At 45.7% G+C, this 18,877-nt stretch overlaps 1 protein-coding gene across 3 annotated transcripts in view; it reads left to right on the top strand.

The window, feature by feature from the left end:
- The first annotated feature begins 2,430 nt into the window (after nucleotides 1-2,430).
- Nucleotides 2,431-18,877, top strand: part of iqsec2b (IQ motif and Sec7 domain ArfGEF 2b) — a 34,962-nt gene continuing 18,515 nt past the window's right edge. For 2 of the 3 annotated variants that reach the window (XM_076276963.1, XM_076276964.1), the window contains exons 1-4: nucleotides 8,141-9,748; nucleotides 12,386-12,710; nucleotides 14,165-14,500; nucleotides 16,106-17,193. In XM_076276963.1, the coding sequence (XP_076133078.1) occupies nucleotides 9,699-9,748; nucleotides 12,386-12,710; nucleotides 14,165-14,500; nucleotides 16,106-17,193 (1,799 nt within the window). In that variant the 5' untranslated portion in view covers nucleotides 8,141-9,698. Of the gene's footprint in view, nucleotides 2,856-8,140; nucleotides 9,749-12,385; nucleotides 12,711-14,164; nucleotides 14,501-16,105; nucleotides 17,194-18,877 lie in introns of those variants that run through there. The other variant, XM_076276962.1, reaches the window with a different exon arrangement.

Consider the following 18,877-nt stretch of genomic DNA (forward strand, 5'->3'; position numbering starts at 1 on the left):
GGGTTACAGCCATTCAGGATTGTAGCAGAAGCCATTGGTCATGTGCTAATATAGCATGAAAAACAGTGTAGTAAAACAGTAGTACAACTGTAGTGGGCAGTCAGTACTCAAACATGGAGAGGGTGGAGAGGCAGACAGACTATGCAGAGAAGTCTATCTCTCCTCTTCCCTTTAGTGAAGCATTGAACAGTCCAGTGGCCCTGGGGACAAATGACTTCCTCAGCCTTTCAGTTGTACATGGCAGTGAGCGAAGTCTCCAGCTGATCAAGCTCTTTTGCTTTATAATAGTGCTGTGGAGTGGATGACATTCATTGTCCAAGATCAGTTTGCTCAGGGTCCTTTTATCTGATATTGAAGTGATGCACTCCAGTTCGGCTCCCACGACAGAGCCAGCTTTCCTTACTAGCCTGTCTAGTCGCCCAGCATCCTTCTTCTTTGTGCTTCCTCCCCAGCATACCACAGCATAGAAGAGGACGCTGGCAACAACAGACTGGTAAAACATCCTGAGGAGCTTACTGCAGACATTGAAGGACCGCAGCCTCCTCAGGAAGTACAGCATGCTCTGCCCTTTCTTGTAGAGTGCTTCAGTATTTGCTGACCAGTCCAGTTTTTTGTCCAGTTGTAAGCCCAGATACTTGTAGGTATTTACCACCTCCACATTGACCCCATCAATGGGGACTGGTAGCAGAGCGGGATTAGACCTGCGGAAATCCACCACCATCTCCTTGGTCTTCGAAGTGTTGAGTTGGAGGTGGTTGAGTTTGCACCACTGCACAAAGTTCTCCACCAGGCTTCTGTGTTCATCCTCCTGCCCATCCCTGACACACCCCACAATTGCAGTATCATCCGAAAACATCTGCATGTGGCATGACTCAGATGTGTACAGGGTGAACAGGACTGGAGAGAGCACAGTTCCCTGTGGAGCTCCGGTGCTGCTGATCACAGTGTCTGAGAGACAGTTCTTCAATCTAACAAACTGTGGCCGCTCGGTCAGGTAGGCTAATCTCTAATCCAGGATACCAGGTGAGCGTCCACACCTATCTGGAAGAGCTTGTCTCCCAGCCTGAGGGGTTGGATGGTGTTAAAAGCACTTGAGAAATCAAAGAACATGATTCTCACAGCACTTTTCCCCTTGTCTAGGTGAGAATGTGTCCTGTGTAGGAGATAAGTGATGGCATTGTCAACGCCCACTTTCTCCTGGTATGCAAACTGTAGCGGGTCGAGTGCATGGCGTACCTGGGGTCTGAGTATGCACAAGACCAGTCGCTCCAATGTCTTCATCACGTGTGATGTTAGAGTGACAGGCCTGTAGTCATTAAGCTCACTTGGGTGTGGCTTCTTAGGGATGGGGGAAAGACATGATGTCTTCCACAGTGTTGGAACTTGTCCGAGACGGAGACTCAGGTTGAAGATGTGCTTCAGTGGCTCCCAGCAGCACAGGCCCTGAGCAGTCTGCCATTAATAGGCCTATAGCTAGAATAATGCATGTTTCGAATTATATAATGTTTCTATAGTATTTACTATACTATTTCACTTTGTTTTTACGTGGTTAAAGCCACCACACATCCAAATAAGTGCCCTTCATGACCCACAGGTCGTCAGTCTCCATAGGTTAACATGGCAAAACTCGACCTGATAGCCCCAAATATATTAGCATCTTTCTAAAACTGCTTTTCCATGTCTCACCTGCATAAAATATAGTATAAACACAGATATGTGTTCATTGACTTCGAATAAATGGGGTTTACTGCCTGGTCGGGACAAATGAAAGGTGTTTCAATCGTCCTGCCATAGACATTTAGCATTAGGCCTATGGCTGTTTTGCATCCATTACAAACAAACATGCAATGTGAACGTCTGGGATTGGGGAGAGCACTAAATGCTCAACTGAATAAGCATGAAGTCAAACATTTAAATGAAAAACACTCTTTAATCAAAAAAATAAATAAACCGCTAATAAAGTAACTTGTGACCATCAAAAATTGTTTATCGCCTGTAACTCCGTGATAACAGGACGTAACAGGAAGGCATTTGGCTGAGCAACGGAGGTAATATGCTCTATGTTTTGTCCAAATGATGTCTGTCTATCATCGTTGCACTTGGAGAAAACCGGAATGTTTCATTCGTCCTGCGTTTCAATCGTCCAGGTTGCTACCCCTACGTGCGTGTGTCTGTGTGTGTGTGTGACAGAGAGTTTTGTGTTTTGAAGTAGCAGCCTAGCATCAAGTTGATGATTAAGTGTAACTTGAAGTCCTTGGCTTGGCTGTCCGAAACAATACGCAGTTCTACAGGAAAGAGCGTCTTTTTTTTTTTTTTTTTTTGCAGTTTTGGGGCCTGGCTTGTCCTGGACAAGAAGTCAGCTGTGGTATGGCTCTGCAATGGTAGCATTCCGACTCCTACCAAACTTTAGCCTGCTGGGGAATTTCCAACTTTTCTGGGCTGTAATCACATTGTTTTTCCACCCCTCCTTGTCCTCACTCTTCACTTTTTCGAGCAACATTCTTGCATAGGCCTATGCCTATGGTTGGAAATAGGCTAGCATTTAAGTTAAAAATAGGTCTCACTATGAGAAACTACAGTCGCATTTTAATTTTCGTTATTATCTTTATCATTGCATTCTGACATTACTGACGTGTTCTGATGCTGGGAGTGGGACAGAATTTGCATTGGCGCGAGGCGAGACGACGAGCATCATCATCACCACCACGCCGCACCGCTAACTGACTTTTAAAAGCAGGAACAAACCTAGTAGCCCGCGAGTGAAGGACTGTCCACTGGCTTACACGTTACAACGGATGTAAAAGAGTACAGTTCATAGAGGTCTATTCTCACAATATGGGAAATATCACTCAAAGGTAAGATTAATTTGAGGCTTTCGGACATTTATCATCCTCGAAAGCCCGCGTCGCGTCACGCCCCTTTATCTGTCACTGTTTGGTGTGTCCTTCACTACTTTGGAATTCTGTGAAGCTAATCATGGCTAACAATAATTTTGTAGAGCTATGAACATTTGCTCCAACGTTTCCCCAAATCAGAGTTCGTATATGCAAAGCTGTTTATTCAAGCTGGCTCCAAATCCCTCTTGAAATCTCCCATGCCAGAGAATGTGCAATTTGATGCCAACTGAACTTTTGTGAGTTTGAGCTAACTATCGATAGCTAACTTATCCTGTTAATATGAGTAATGTGGATGGCTTATGAAGTTATAACCACACGTGTCATTAAACTAAATACAAACGAATTAGCTACTCAGTTTAGTATGTGAAAAATTATAGTAGTAGCTGTAGTAGTAATATAGCAGTAGTAACGTTTTTGCCGAATTCTACGGCAAATTCTTTTAAGATTCTTTTAAGATATTCAGCTTTTCACTAGCCTAAGAGGCATTTTTATCAGGCAGCAGGAGGGAAACTTTAGTCACTGTTCTCCAACAGAAAAGATGACTGTCCTTCCACAGATGTCTGAAGGCAGACGTAGTTGCACAGAGGTGTAAGGAAGTGGAATCATCAATACATCAATGCTAGTAGCAGCTAATCAAAAGACATAAAAGACAAGCAAATGGTTATTTGTAGTAATAAGAGTAGAGATGGATGTGTGTATGTTTGCTTGTGTGTCCCATCATCGATGGAGGGCGGCCCTTGCGACATCTACATGAGAAAGCTGGACGTGCCAAATAACCAAATAAGGTGACCGTATTTGGTGTGAACGGTTAATTGCTTAACATTTTGACTTAGGCCAAACAAACAAGCATGTTGTAATGTTTCCTCAGACATGATGTCACTGAGGATTTACATGTTAAAGGAGCAACTCCAGATCTAATTATATAGTTAGTATAAGAATGACTAAGTTATCATTGTTGCTGAGGAATCCCTCTCGCCTCTTGTTAATCAAGTGCAACTCCAGATCTAATTATATAGTTAGTATAAGAATGACTAAGTTATCATTATTGCTGAGGAATCCCTCTCGCCTCTTGTTAATCAAGTGTTTTGTTGAATTTGATTCTTTTTCAAAACCTAAAAACTACTTGTGTGCAAAAATCTAAACGAAATCATTCTCTTGTGTTCCCCTTTCTCTTATGTTCCCCTAAACATTATTGTGGTGGCCGGCCCAAAATTATTATAATACACATTTGGAAATGTCACCGTTCTGTCGTTTTTAAGTGGCTGAATAATTGGAAACAACAGCAGGAAGAGCTTACATAACCAGAAAAGTGTACCAAGTAGCCTATTACACCACATCCAAAGGTACATGTGACAAAGTACTAAGCTGCTATTCCACCTTTCCTCTGCTTGTTTTGTCAGTCTTCCGTAGAGAGAAGGCATAGGCTATTACTCAGGTCATGTACCTCTTAACTGAAGCAGCAGGTTGGGGAAATTAATGTCCCTGCAGATTCTGCCAAGTCAGGCTTTTCTGTGTCCTGTCTCATAGCAGGGTGTGCGGCTATGTGCTTATGGATGCAGTCTTAGCCCAGGGGTCAAGGTTCAAAGATCACATATGATAGAGAGGTCATTACAACCAAAGACCATGGAGTGCTGCGTGCAAAGCTTAGGGAAACACTCTTGAGATGGTTACAACTTGTTACCAAGGAGATGTTAGCTATGGCCTGGTGATCTCTGGGCATGGAATGTTACAATGTTGCCTTCTAAAATATAATTGAGGATGTGACACACACACACAAACACACACACACACAAACCACGTACACACACACACACACACATAAACCACGTACACACACACACACCATGTGTGTGATAACACCATGATTCTTGTACATATTGTATACAAGCAATAGGCTGTTTACCGCAATAATCAAGTCTTAGTGCACATTTAGGTGTGATAGGCTCTGCACATAAGGCTGCTGCTTTTTTGCATGATGCAATTTCGTACTCATGTCACACTACTCAACAAAATAATTTGTTCCCACACTACTTAGAAATGGTGTCAGCTTTTTTTTCTGAGTATTTTTGGGCGTGCTTCTGTCTTTCAGGAACCCTGAGTGCTTGTAGGGTCACAGGGATTTCACTCTTTTAAGTTAGTGTCTGTTGTGCCTCATTATGTTGTCTTGGATCATTAACTTACGTGGCTACCATAATTAATTGGTATTCAGAGGGCATGATATGGATTTTATGACCATTGCAGTCTGTGAGGAATTTGCTATGGACTAGCTTGCATTTTGTCCATCAATAGGCTATTCCTGGTGCAAAATCTTGTCAAGGCCCAATCTCAAACTGTAATCTGATCGGTTGTTGTCAGTCCAACATGGCTTTTAATTAACTGTTTTCAGTGACAGCGTAGTGTGTGGATGGGGAAGCATATAACTAAATAGCCACTGTAATCAAGGAACATAGGGGGAAATAATTACCCTCACCGTTCACATTACCATCACAAGTTCACACACAGTTACCTACACGACATTTAGAGTTAGATTGCTGTTCAGTTAACATTAAAAGACTTGCTGTCTGTCTTCTGATGGCTCATATGTGAGGTTTACTAATGCAGAGTAGGGTTGCACAATATTGTGATTTATGCCAACATTCGATGGTGGTATTTTCAAACTAATTTTTCCTGAATGCCAATGCTAGGTTTTTCCATATCTGCTAATGCCAATAATACAATTCTTAAGCTGTTATCTGCCCATATTGATGTTGTACTGATGCTTCTCTAGACCAAATCTGTCATGCATCTCTAGACCAAATCTGTCAAGGGAAAGATTACAGTAATAGTGAAGGAAGGAAGGAAGTGAAACTTTGGTGCTTTGGGCGGTTGACAGACAACTGGTTGATTGCAACCTGGATGAAACAGAGGGCATTTTCAGGGGGCGCTGTGGCGCAACTGGCTACTGTGTCCGTAGCACCTTTGGTCCAGGAGCCCACGGGGACTCATGTTCGAGTCTGACCCGGGTCATTTCCTGATCCAACCCCATATCTCTCTCCATGTATTAACTGCACCTGTGTATTAACCGCAGTGCCCAATAGCCCAATGAATCAAAATTAGATTGTGCTTTAGGTCTAATCATAAAGAAATGAAGAAAAGAAATGCATTCCCATGTATAGCCCGCCTCTGTGTATTACTGTAACCTCTAAAGAGATGAAGAGGTTCAGCAAAATCAGTGTGTAAACCTTGTTTAATAGTTGTGAAATTCTGGTAGCTGTTTTCCCATGGTGAGAAGAGTACCTCACCTCCTGCACTCTTAATGTGACCTTGCCTCACCCCTTCTTGCAAGCGCATGAGGCCTAGGTGCTGAATGAATGGGCCTGTGCTTGTTCTGAATGTGTTGCTGAAAGCCTCCCCTATCAGCATCCAAGCATGCAGCAGATCATTGTGGGGGACTTTTGTGTGTGTGTGTGTGTGTGTTTGTGTGAAGCAGTGGGTTATTTCTCGGGTTATTTTGTGGGCAACCCAACCGTGACTCAAACCACTTGTAGTAAAGGAGGTGACTTTGTAAATATTCAGGGAAATCAGCTACTGGTTTGTATCCACTACAGGGCACTGTCTAGCATTGCACTGTACAATCTGCATCTTTTCACAGTTTAGGTCAGTCAGTGATGTTTAAAAAAATAATTAGGGCCTATTACTTTGATTAAGCCTTTGACTTACCTTAACCCTAAGGGCCCTTCGTCTATGTCCGTTATTGTGTTATCAACGCGGCATGCGGGGGGTGTTGTGTGCCTCCCAACATATGTGACCGGGTGCCAGTGTGCACGGAGGAGTATGCGACTTCCTTAACCCTAACTCTAGGCATTTGTTTGAGGAAGTGAGTGTGAGTGAGTGAGTGAGAGAGAGAGAAAGAGGGGGAGGGCGTGGGAGGGCGGTGGTAGTGTTGTGGTTAAGGAGCTGGGCTAGTGTGCAGTAGCTTGAAAGTTGTCGGTTCAATTTCCGGCTTCCACAGTTGTGCCCTTGAGCAAGGCACTTAACCCCAAATTGCTCCGGGGACAATGTGATCACTTGTAATATAGCTGACATATGTAAGTCACTTTGGTCAAGAAGTGTCTGCTAAATGTAATGTAATGTAATGTAATGTAATGTAAAGAACCTGTGCGTGTGTGTGAGGCCCTGATGTGGCATTGGCTGTCTGGGTAGGCAAGCCTGGTCTGTTTCAGCATTACTGTAGCTCCTGTGGCCCTCTTTGTGGTTTTGTGGACCGTGTTTGGTTGTTAAGACGTATGGGCCACTCTCACTTAAACAGGCAATGTTCAGCTCACGATACCCTGGAGGGCAGAGTGTTGTCAGTGGGTAGTCCCCACAGGATATGTTCTTCAGCTGGTTGGAAATTGAACATTCTCTAAAGAATATCTGTTGCAGAACAGAATCTTCTGTTAGAATGTTCAAAACTCCCCTGCTGAAGGGTTAATTAAAGAAAATGTAGAAAATGACCACATACATTTTTATAGACTGCAAAAAGCAACTCAGCTTACTGGTGTGTTGTTACCCAGTCCCTTGGTGTGGTAATGATGGATGTGTGTGTTTGCTTGTTATCCAGTTCAGTATGCGTGGGGTTTTATGGCTCATTATATTGAGTCTTCCTTCAGCCCGGCTCTGTCAGCACAGCAGCACACAAACACGGGAAACTGTGTCAGATCGGAGAAGGTGGGTGGAAGAAAAACCTGGAGGAGAGAAAGAGAGGGATAGAGAGAGGGAGGTGTAGCACCCAACATTAACTCTGCAGCTGTGTCAGGCCATGATGGTGAATGCAAACACAATATTCAATTCAACTCCCTACATTTTCATTTTTACGTAATTTAATTAGGTGCTAAATAGCATTTTCATTTTTCTTACGAATTGTTCTCTTTCAGCACATGTCCTTGATGGTTGTATTCAGATGAATTGTTTATGATGGATAATTGCATAAGTAGATTGCAGTGTTAACTGCAGCATTCCCTGAGAGAATAGATGCTATCAGAACAGTTATGGGCAGTGGGAATACAGCAGTTATCTGACTGCGGGCAAGTACCCTGGACTTCCTCAGCGTGTTTTGTTTTGAGAGGGAGTGCTACTGTATCCTACATGCCTGTGAAGGATAGGAAGTGTGTGGGAGTGTTTATGGCAAATATGTTTATGTGGGTCTGGGTGTGTGGGTATACGTGTGTGTGAGTGTGTGTGTGTGTGTTTGAGAGAGAGAGAGAGAGAGAGAGAGAGAGAGAGGCATAAACAGGACAAGGGAGGAGCAGAGAAACAGTCATGTGACGGAGTGGAGGTTACCTCCTGACCTGCTCTGCCACAACCTCAGAGTCACATGCAGGACTTGGGAATTATGCCACTTTACATTGGAATATCTGGACTTAAGTAAACCACTGTGTGTGTGTTTGGGTCTTTAGGTGTGTGTGTGTGTGTGTGTGTGTTTGGGTGTGTGTTTGAAGGCCAATGAATGTACATGTTTGTGTGTGCATCTGTTGTTGCCGTGTGTCTGTGAGTTTGTAGAATGTGGAGCCTCCATTGTTGCCGGTTGAAAGTGTTAGAGTGTTGTGTTGTTTTATTCTCCGTGTTCTTTTGTCCCTGCTAGAACGAGCGGAGTTTTTGTGCAGGATTGTGCCTCACTCTCTCTCTGCAGACCTGTGTGCTCCAGTCAGGTGTCACCAGCGGGTTATTTGTGATTTTAGATGCACAGTTTCTTTAAAACAGAGTTTGTTGATAAAGGTGGTGTTGTCAACAGAACAGAAAGTACTTTTGATTGGCAGTTGTGTACAAAAACTGTGGAGCCTGTAAAGTGCATGGGAAAGAGTAAGAGTTTACAGAAATCTTTAACTAGTGGACTTGTCTGTTTTTAACCTCTTGCACAACAGTGGGCAGAGTTTTCCAGCACCCGGTCAGTTGTCATGGTGATTAGCATGTGGACCAGGAGGTTTACTGGCCAGCTGGAATACTGTGAATCTCCTCTCTGCTCGCACACACCGCACTGAAGAACTTTGGGGACGTGACACGCAGTGAGGTCATTCGGGGTGATCACATGACACTGCACTTCTGGTCTTAACTGAGCTAAGAGGACTCTGTAAGAAGGGTGCTTCAGGAGGTGTGGATGTCTATCATAGTATGTGTGTAAGACTTAGAGCCACATTGGATTTGGTGGTGCCTCCTCTGCTAAGGAGCTTATGCTATGTTGATGTGGTTTGTCTGTTGGTTTGTCTGTTGGTTTGTCTGTTTGTAGCTTTGCAGCTTATTTATTTATAGTTCACTTGTTATGTTGTAGCCTAATTAACTTACACCCTGGCTGGGGTGATTATAATTAGTCTTGCTTTGTGTTTGTCATATTTACGCCTTTGATGTACATTATTAATGGTAGCCTAATTGTCGGAGGCGTGTTTCTATTTGTTCCCCCCTGTTTACTTGTGGGTGATACAGTCAAAACTGAGCTGGAGTATTTGACAGTTTGGATTGTGTGTGTGTGAGTGTGTGTGGGTGTGTTTAGTATTGTGTTTGAAATTCTTAGGTAGTGGTGTGTCTCAAAGTGCTTTTGGTGAAAGTGTGTGGTTGTGTTAATGTGTGTGTGTTCCGTGTATGTGAGCAGGGTTTAGTTTACGTGCACACCTGTGTGTGTGTGTGTGTCTTCTGTGTGTGTGTGTGTGCATGCAACAAGGTTAGGGAGGTTGTGTGTCTATACGTGTGTGATTGTTTTTGTGTCTGTGTGTGGGGACAGTTCGCTGTACGTGTGTGTGTGTGTGTGTGTGTGTGTGTGTGTGTGCAGACATCAGACCCCTTCATTCAATGCAGCACACCAGGACAAGTAGCCTTGTCCTCAGACCTGCCGAGCAAAAGTGAGTCTGACCAACAGAAGCACACAGAGGGAGTTTAGGTTGGACCTGAAGGTCATAGGGGTCAAAAACTAAAACATCCTCAGGCTTATTATTTCCAAATCTTGCTGACAGTCCCACAATCTCTCATTGAGGGCCTTCACAATAGTGAAATGAACAGGATTTGGCTGTGAACCTATTGTTTCATTTAGTGCTGATGAGAAAGCAAGGCTTCATTATAGATAGAAGGCTTTCCTGTGAGACTCTGACATGCTGTGTGTGTGTGTGTGTGTGTGTGTGAGCGTTCATGTCTATGTCTTTGATGCGTGTGATGTTCCCAGTCCAATCAGACTGAGAGCCCTTGTGTGTCGTTCCCCCGGTATCGTTATCGGAGATGCAAACTGCCAACGTCGCGGAAAAGAGCCTGGGTTTTTATGGCTGCTTGGCTTGGTGATTCTTATCAGTGAGGATGTCACGCTGTCAAGGGAAGCAAGCAGAGAGAAAAATACCCCCCAAAATCTTCCTGTTTATGTAACTTGTAACTCTCCAATCTCCCACACACCTCAGTAGTCAGGACTGCAGGTTGGGGCTCTCCATCTTGCTGTCAGTCCCTGAGGGCTTTGGGCTTGTTCAGGAATGTTTTGTTTTTTTAATTATTATTTGTTGGCACAGTGAGTGTTTGTGTTGGAGACTTGCCCAAAAAGACCCAGTGTGGAGTGACACGCTGTCATATTAAATCATTACTGGAGTGAAGATCCAGTCTATCCTGATATCAGATGATAAGCCTGGATAAGATCCAGAGTCCGTGCCGGGGTTGAGCTGACTAGCCAACTCAGTGTCACAGTAAATTATCAGCACGGTGAAGAAAGTCTGTCTTGATATCAGTTGGATCCGATCCAGAGTGTATGCAGGAGGTGAGGGCTGAACTCATGTTCTCAGGATGAGGTGAGGACGAGATAAGAATAATGGCCACACTGCCTCCCAGAATGTGTGTGTGTGTGTGTGTGTGTGTGTGTGTGTGTGTGTGTGTGTGTGTATGTGTGTGGCTGGCCACACTACTTCCCAGAACTCTAGGACTGATCTTGTCCTGGTCCTGATCCAGTTCTGATCAGGACTGTCTGTGGTTCATATCTGTAACTGAGAAGGAGACAATCCATTCTACCTTCTGCCACTACCTGTCAGGGCGTATTCACACTGGTTCACACGGTTCACTAGTACTGTGCTGGAGTACGGTTCTCTCCCGTTCTTGTTCCACACTCACACTGCATACTATCAAACTGTACCCAGGCACGGTTGAGCTGCTGCGCTCTAGAATCTTTGCATAGGCGTGATCATAAGCCGTACCATGCTGGAGTCCACCTCCTCAAGTGGTCCCAGGCACAGATAAGCGTACCATGCCCGGGTACGGAAAGATCACACTGGTCAAACAAACCGGACTTTGGGGGTCAAACCTACTTGGGGATGGTACGGATGGCATAGTGTGAGTGCGCCCTTAGTGTTGTGCCATATCGTATCGTCCATGATATAGTAATTGGGATGACTTGGGCTCAGATGTGCCCCTGTGCCACCCCTGTTCCACAATGTATGTGCACAGGCATTTTGAGGGGCCATTGCTCTTTCATGAAAAAGCGCCCCCCCCCCCCCCCCCCCCTTTTGTGTGTGTATGTGTGTTGGAGGTGGGGGTGTGTGCATGTGTGTTGGGGGTGGGGGGGGGGTGAATAATATAATATTCTATAAATTACATATGGCTATTTTCATTACAGTAAGATCATTTGGGTGTTTGCTATCTATTTGAGTATTCTTTCTTTTTGACATTTTGGTTTGGACATTGTTCAGAGCGTAAAGACAACATCTGTAAGGTTATCAGACATTTTTGAAGATGGCTGGCTTCCAGCCCATTTTCAGAACTTAAACAGTCCGACCCATGCCTGAGCCCTGTTACATTACTTATTGTGTGTGCATTGATAGCTTACTCTTAAAAGCTGACAACAAATTTAGGTTGTATGTGTACAACAAGACATATTTTTCCCCTTGGGAATCTATAATGATAACGTGTCCTACGGAAATAAGTTGATGGATATTTGTCGAAGCAACGGATAACTTTATCCCTGAAAATAATTTTTATTTTTTGGAAGGCGCATCTCAGTCAAAGAGGTCAGATGGGCAGTTGCCCGAGCAACTTTAGCCCTGCCCTGTGCACGTCCCTGCTCTTGAGTGTTATTTCAGCAGAGTTTTGCTTGTTTCTTTAGTCAGTGTGGTGTTAGGTCTTTTACCTTTTCACTGTGAGATGGCCAGAGGTGGTCTTTGTGGAGCTGTCTGATTGTCTGGAGATGCCAAGCTGAGTGATCAGATGCTATGCAACATTAGTTTGCCCAGACCCTAAAAAAACTCTCTGGACACTCACAGTCAGAAAGCCTTGCAGAAGCTGTCAACCAGCACTTTACTTTACAATCTTTACAATCTGCTTTCTTTTGCTCTCTCTCTCTCTCTCTCTCTCTCCCTCTCTATCTCCTGTCATCTCATGTTCTTACTTCTCCCTCTCTCTCTCTCTCCTGTTATCTCATGTTCTTACTTCTCTCTCTCTCTCTCTCTCTCTCTCTCTCTGTCTCTCTGTTCCTCTCTCCTGTTATCTCACGCTGTTACTTCTCTCTCTCCCCCTAGTGTCGAGGTCGAGTCCCGGAACACAGAGCACTCAGGCACCTTTGCAGACGGCCCTCACGCCCCGGCGGCCCCCTCCTACCTGCGCGGTGCAGAGCGCTTCGGCAGCGGCGGCGGCGACGACAGCAGCAGCAGCCCCTCTGGCCCCGGCCCTGTCCCCCGGGGGCCGTGTGTGGCTCCCCCCAGCCCGGCGAGCCTCGCCTGGGCCCAGCGTACGCGTCACCAGCCCGCCAGCTTGGCCCTGCGCAAGCAGGAGGAGGAGGACAATAAGAAATGCAAAGCGCTATCCGACAGCTATGAACTCTCCACCGACCTACAGGATAAGAAGGTACGAGAGGTTATACACTGTGTGTGTGTGTGTGTGTCTGTGTGTGTGTGTGTGTCTGTGTGTTTATGAACTCCTCACCAATCTACAGGATAAGATGGTGCTAAAGATTATACTCTGTGTGAGTTTCTATTCTCAACTGTGAGTTTCTATTCTCAACTGACAATTGGAAACTCTCCACCGACCTACAGGATAAGGTACGAAAGGTTATACTCTGTATGTGTGTGTGTGTGTGTGTGTGTGTGTGAACCCAACCCTGTTATGAACCCTACGCCAATCTTCAAGATGGTGCTTGCGTGTTTGTATTTTCAACTGACCATAGCATTCTACAGCATAAATGAATGGTTAAAATGTGTGTGTGTGTGTGTGTGTGTGTGTGTGTGTGTGTGTGTGTGTGTGTGTGTGTGTGTGTGTGTGTGTGTGTGTGTTTGTGTGCATACCCTATGGTGCATACGTGTTTGCATGTGCAGGTGTGTGTCTGTTTATTTCCGTGTGTGTGTGGTTATCCAACAGCCATCAGCGGTCCGGCAGGTGTCCAGGTCTGCTGCATGTTAGGTGCTCGGGTTGGGAGTTAATGGTATGAATGAGTGGATGTGACGTGAGCGTGATGAACAGAGCGAGACCTCGGTGTCATCTCGTGGCCTTTTTGTAGGAGAGACTTGTGTCAAAAACACTCTCAGTCACTCTGTCTGAACTCTGTCGGGTTTGATAGTCGTTTATTTTAGCTAAACTTTGCTGACGTGTAAATTGGAGATCGGTTGTGCCCGTCACGGGTTCATGCCAGAGTGTCACTGTGCCAGTGTGCATTAACTTGAAAATTCCCCCCTTCCCTCCATCTCTCCCACTATCTCTCTTTTCCTCCTTTTCTCTTTCTCTCGCTCTCTTTATCTTTTACTCTGCCTTTTGTACTCTCTGCCTCTACTTGTACTCTTTTGTCATTTCATTCTGTCTCTTCTTTCTTTCCCTTCTTGTTCTTCCTCTTCCTCTCCCTCTCTTTTCTCTCATTCCATCACCCTTCTCCTCCTCCTTTCTCTGTCCCTTTCTTTCACTTTTCTTTTCTTTCTCCCTCTCTCTGTCTACCTCCTTCCCTCTGTCATTCCCTCCCCCTTTATCTGTGTGCGCTCCACCCTGTCCTTCCCCCTCTCTCTCTCTCTTGCTCTCTCTCTCTCTCTCTCTCACTCTCTCTCTCTCTTTCTCTCCTCCTCCAATGCTTCACTTTGGCTTTCTCCTTGCCCCTCCCTGTATCCGTCTGTACCCCCCCCTCTCTCCACTCCTACTCTCTCTTTCTCTTCCCTCTCTCCCTGTCCTCTCTCTCTCTGCTTCTCCTACCCCCTCTCTCTCTCCTTCTCTCTCTCTCCCACTCCCCCCCTCCCTGTCCTCTCTCTCTCTCTCTCTCTCTCTTTCTCTCCTACTCTCCTCCTCCTCTCTCTGCTCTCTGTCCTCCCCACCCTCCTCAGGTGGAGATGCTGGAGAGGAAGTATGGCGGCTACTTCCTGAGCCGGCGTGCGGCGCGCACCATCCAGACGGCGTTCCGCCAGTACCGCATGAACAAGAACTTTGAGCGCCTGCGCAGCTCCGCCTCCGAGAGCCGCATGACGCGCCGCATCATCCTCTCCAACATGCGGCTGCAGTACTCGTTCGACGAGCGCCCGCCGTCGCTGCCCTCGCAGACGCCGCCCACGCAGACGCCCTACGGCACCCAGGGCATGGGCACCCCCGAGCTGGAGCCCAGTCTGCCCGCCGCCCGCTCCGCAGGGGACTACACACACCTGGAGGACTCCTTCTCCAAACAGGTGAGGGGCGCAGAGCAACAGAGCCGGCAGGAATATATACTCATGTCAGGAGGGATGGAAAATCGGACTGGTCAGATGCGCAGTACAGTTTGTTAGGAGGGATATATATACCAGGGCAGACATACTAAGTTTAGTGACATTAACAGTGGGTACATTTAGCGAAGCACACTCACACTGACGTTATCCTGTGGTATTTTACATTCTGATCTTTAAGTTGTGCTGCTCGGACCAGGGCTTCAAGTTCGCAGGCAGAAATCAGTCATGTGCAGGGTTGTTTCAGATTTAAAAAGATCATTTCAAAAGATAATTACATGTAGTGGCTTCTAAAATGTCAAAAAAATGTCTTACTTGAAGCCTTGATGTACTCAAACTGGTCAGAGGCACGGCGGGACAGTATCAGGCGGATGGGGCGGGGGGATACTGTATATACTGTATCTCCTCAGGTCTCTTCCTTAGCTGTGTCTTAGAGATATGGCCATGAGCATATAGGGAGACGCAGTACTATCTCCTCCTCTGCACAAGCACACACCCGGAGGACTCCTTCTCTAAACAGGTCAGAGGCACACAGCGGCTGAGTCAGAAGGGATATATATATACTCGTCCTTTTTATGTTTCCTCTCACTTAGCTGGGCTTGAGAAGTTTAGAAATATAGGAAGAGAGAGGAATGTATAGAGTCTGATTATGTTTCATACTGAACTCATTTAAGAGAGGTAATAACCGTAACTTGACCCTGTTGATGGTCAAACTGACCCCAATTGATGAATGGGTCAAACTACCCACTACTTTGGGTACTAGTTTATAGGCTTAAGTCTTTTTGAAATGATGCAGTATGTGATATCATATGGTGTATATGCCATCATTCAACTGACTGAATCAATATGGTCTTGTGTTTCTATAGGGATAGATCATCATTATGTGGATAGTGGTAACTCAGCGTTATATGACAGCTCAGCTGCCTGGTGTTGTTCTCTCCCATCTGGACAAACTTAACGAAGCATTTTTAATTACAACAACTGTTTTAGATGGATGGTGTAGAATAAGCACAATTTGTCTATTTGTCTTGCTGTCTGTCTGTCTACTCTATAGGTATCCACGTTTTTCAGTATTAAAGTCTACATTTAAAACGAATACTGCCATTCAGATTTACACCCAGATCCAGATGGTGAGAAGGAAATGCCAGATTATGCAAAATCTTCGTATAAAGTAAAAGATTAAACCATTTAGTGCACTACCATTGCACTTACAGGAAGACTGGCAAAGGAGAAGAAGGTCCAGGGGAAAGTGGAGAGATGGTTAAAGATTGATAGAGTGAAAGATGGATGGTAATGAAGTGGAAGTGATTGGGTCATAATGACAGAGTGATATAGTGACAGTGATCGTGTGCACCCCCCTCTCCTGCTGTATGGGGGATAATGACGCCAACAGCTATTAGCTGTTTTAGATGTATGGTGTAGTAGAATGAGACCAATTTGCCTGTCTGTCTCTATATACAGGTATCTACAGTTTTCAGTATGAAATCCTATACTTAGTACTAATATTGGCATTCAGAATATTGACATTCAAATCCAGAACTCCTCCTTGTCCCTCCCCCCTCTGCTGTTCAGGTGAAGTCTCTGGCCGACTCCATAGACGACGCGCTGACGTGCCGAGCCGGCCGAGACGACTCGCAGGATGGCAGCGGGGAGGTTGGGGGCGAGAGCAGCACGGCCGAGGACTACGGCGAGTGTGTGTGGAGCAACAGCAGCCACCCGTCGGCATCGCCCTCGCCCTCGTCCCGCCGTGGCCTCGGCAACCGCGAGCGTAGTGGCGGCGGCGGCCTGAGCATGCACGAGGACAGCACGGCCACCTCCTACAGCGACGTCACGCTCTACATGGACGACGGCATGCCCTCGTCGCCACTCTCGCTGGACCGGGCGCCCAGCAGCACCGACACAGAGTTCTGGGGCATGGGGGGCATGGGCGGGGGCCGCGAGGACAGCCGGGACACAGAGGGTGGGGGCAGCAGCAACAGCCGACGGAGCACGCCGTGCACAGAGTGCCGCGATTACCGGCTCCGCGGGCCCCACCTGCCCGTGCTGACCATTGAGCCGCCCAGCGACAGCTCAGTGGACATGAGCGACCGCTCCGACCGCGGCTCTCTTGGGCGCCAGCTGGTGTACGACCAGGATCCGTCTGGCGGTGGGTCGCCACAGGGGACGCTCAAGCATAACGCCACCAGCCCCGCCGGCGCCCGGTCAGTCATGGTGCCCTGCGCCACGGCCCAGGGCCAGACGCGCCCCGCCTCCCGCCCGCTCCCCACCCAGATCCCGCCCCACTTGGCGCACCACCACCACCACCATCACCACCACCACCACCACCACTACCCCGACACGCCCTCGTCGTCCTCGTCTCCACAGCAGCCCCCCACCACCCCGCTGTCCTCCTCCTCGTCCGCCCCACACGCCCCCGGCAGCCTGGAGCAGCCCTGCTGCTCGGACGGCGACAACGACTCGCTCAACTCCACCACCAACTCCAACGAGACCATCAACTGCAGCTCGGGCTCGTCGTCCAGGGACAGCCTGAGGGAGCCGATGCCCCCGCTGGGCAAGCAGACCTACCAGCGGGAGAGCCGCCACAGCTGGGACTCGCCCGCCTTCAACAACGACGTGGTGCAGAGGAGGCAGTACCGCATTGGCCTCAACCTCTTCAACAAGTAAGTGACACAGAGAGGAAGGGGCAAACAGTTTAGAAAGAGAGAGTAATTAAATAAGCTTTTGATATTTACAGTTAGACAAGTACAAGGGCAAACAGTTTAGAAGGATAGAGTAATTAAACAAGCTTTTGATATTTACAGGTAGACGAGTAAAACCTCAGTATTGTAATGATTACAGAAGGCAGTAGGGATGTGTATTGGCAAGAATCTAACGATACTATACATATCACGATACATGGGTTACGATTCAATATATTAGAATATATTTCAATACTGTGCGAAAGGCGATATATTGCAATTTTATAAGGCCAATTTTAGAAAAACTGATATTAGAAAGAAGACGCATCATACACATAATGCTTTAGACAAACAATTCAGTACACTGTACAGTAAAGTTCTACCTATGTCAATAACAAAATAACATGCTTGCATGTAAACTATTAATAAAAAAATATATATTGATATTATGTTTTTGAAAATCAATACAGTATTGCCGAATACAATATTACAATATTCAATATTTTCTAACACCCCTAGAAGGCAGAGTACCATCATAAAAAAGTACCATCATAAAAAAATAAATAATAATAATAAATAATACATAATAATAAAAATAATAATAAAAAAATGTGTTTTAGCAATTGTGAAAAACTGTAATAAAAGCCAGAACAGTGTAAAACAAAGACAAATAACTTTTTTCTTCAAGGCACATTGTTTTCTTGAGTTCACTCTGAAATGCAGTAAACAGAATATGCAAATGCCAGAACACCTGCCACCCAATCAGATGTCAGCATACTATGCATGTTGTGGTGACCTGTGGCAGGATGTGTCAGTGTATTCCGCACACGAGAGGAAATGAGAGGGTGTGTGAAAGGGTCTGTGGTTAACAGAGAGAGCACAACCCAAGTGCTTAGTCCAAAGGTCACACAAAGTAAAGATCTCATTAAAGGTGGAATCTATATATTGTAGGATGTGTATCTGAATTAACGGGGAATCTATATATTGTAGGATGTGTAGGCGCAGGTAGACATTCCACTCAGTCCTGTTGTCATTCAAATTTGTTAAAATACGTTTGACAGTTATGCTCTGTCTTGATGGTTTGTGAAGTCTTCATTCTGTTGTTCCACCCAGATGTTCAACATTGTTGATATATGACAACAGAGTTGTAAGTATAGCAGAAAAAGATAATGCAGCATTATTCACGGTACCAGGAACGTGTTACCTACAGTAAATGTCAAGGAGGTCAGTTCTTATACACTTAACACACTCACACAGGAATCTGCCTCCCCCAACAATGATCCATCCAACCAGTTAGTATTAACAGAGATAAGGATGTTACAAAACCCCTTAACCTTCTCTTGACCTAGGCAATGTTTGTGTCCCTGGAGTGAGGACAATCAGACACCCTACAGTCTTCTCAGTCTCTTGACATTTCCACAGACTTCCACAGGCTTCAGGGACACAGATAAATAAAGGGAACCATATTCTCATAGCAAACATGCCTGGTTAAACTAAACTTTCATTAAATGAGAAACCTATATAAAAATTATACCACACCATTCCTATTGAAATAAATGTCAGCGTCTTTGATAACGACGGTGATGATGTTAGGAATAAAAGAATAAGGATAATGGTGATGATGATGATTACGATGGTGATGATGATAGTGATGATTATGACAATA

Source organism: Alosa pseudoharengus, unplaced genomic scaffold, assembly GCF_046254945.1.
Source record: "Alosa pseudoharengus isolate Yale_2024_CS ecotype anadromous, Long Island Sound unplaced genomic scaffold, YU_APseudo_1.1 YU_APseudo_1.1_scf_9, whole genome shotgun sequence".
In the NCBI taxonomy this organism is placed as follows: Eukaryota; Metazoa; Chordata; class Actinopteri; order Clupeiformes; family Clupeidae; genus Alosa; species Alosa pseudoharengus.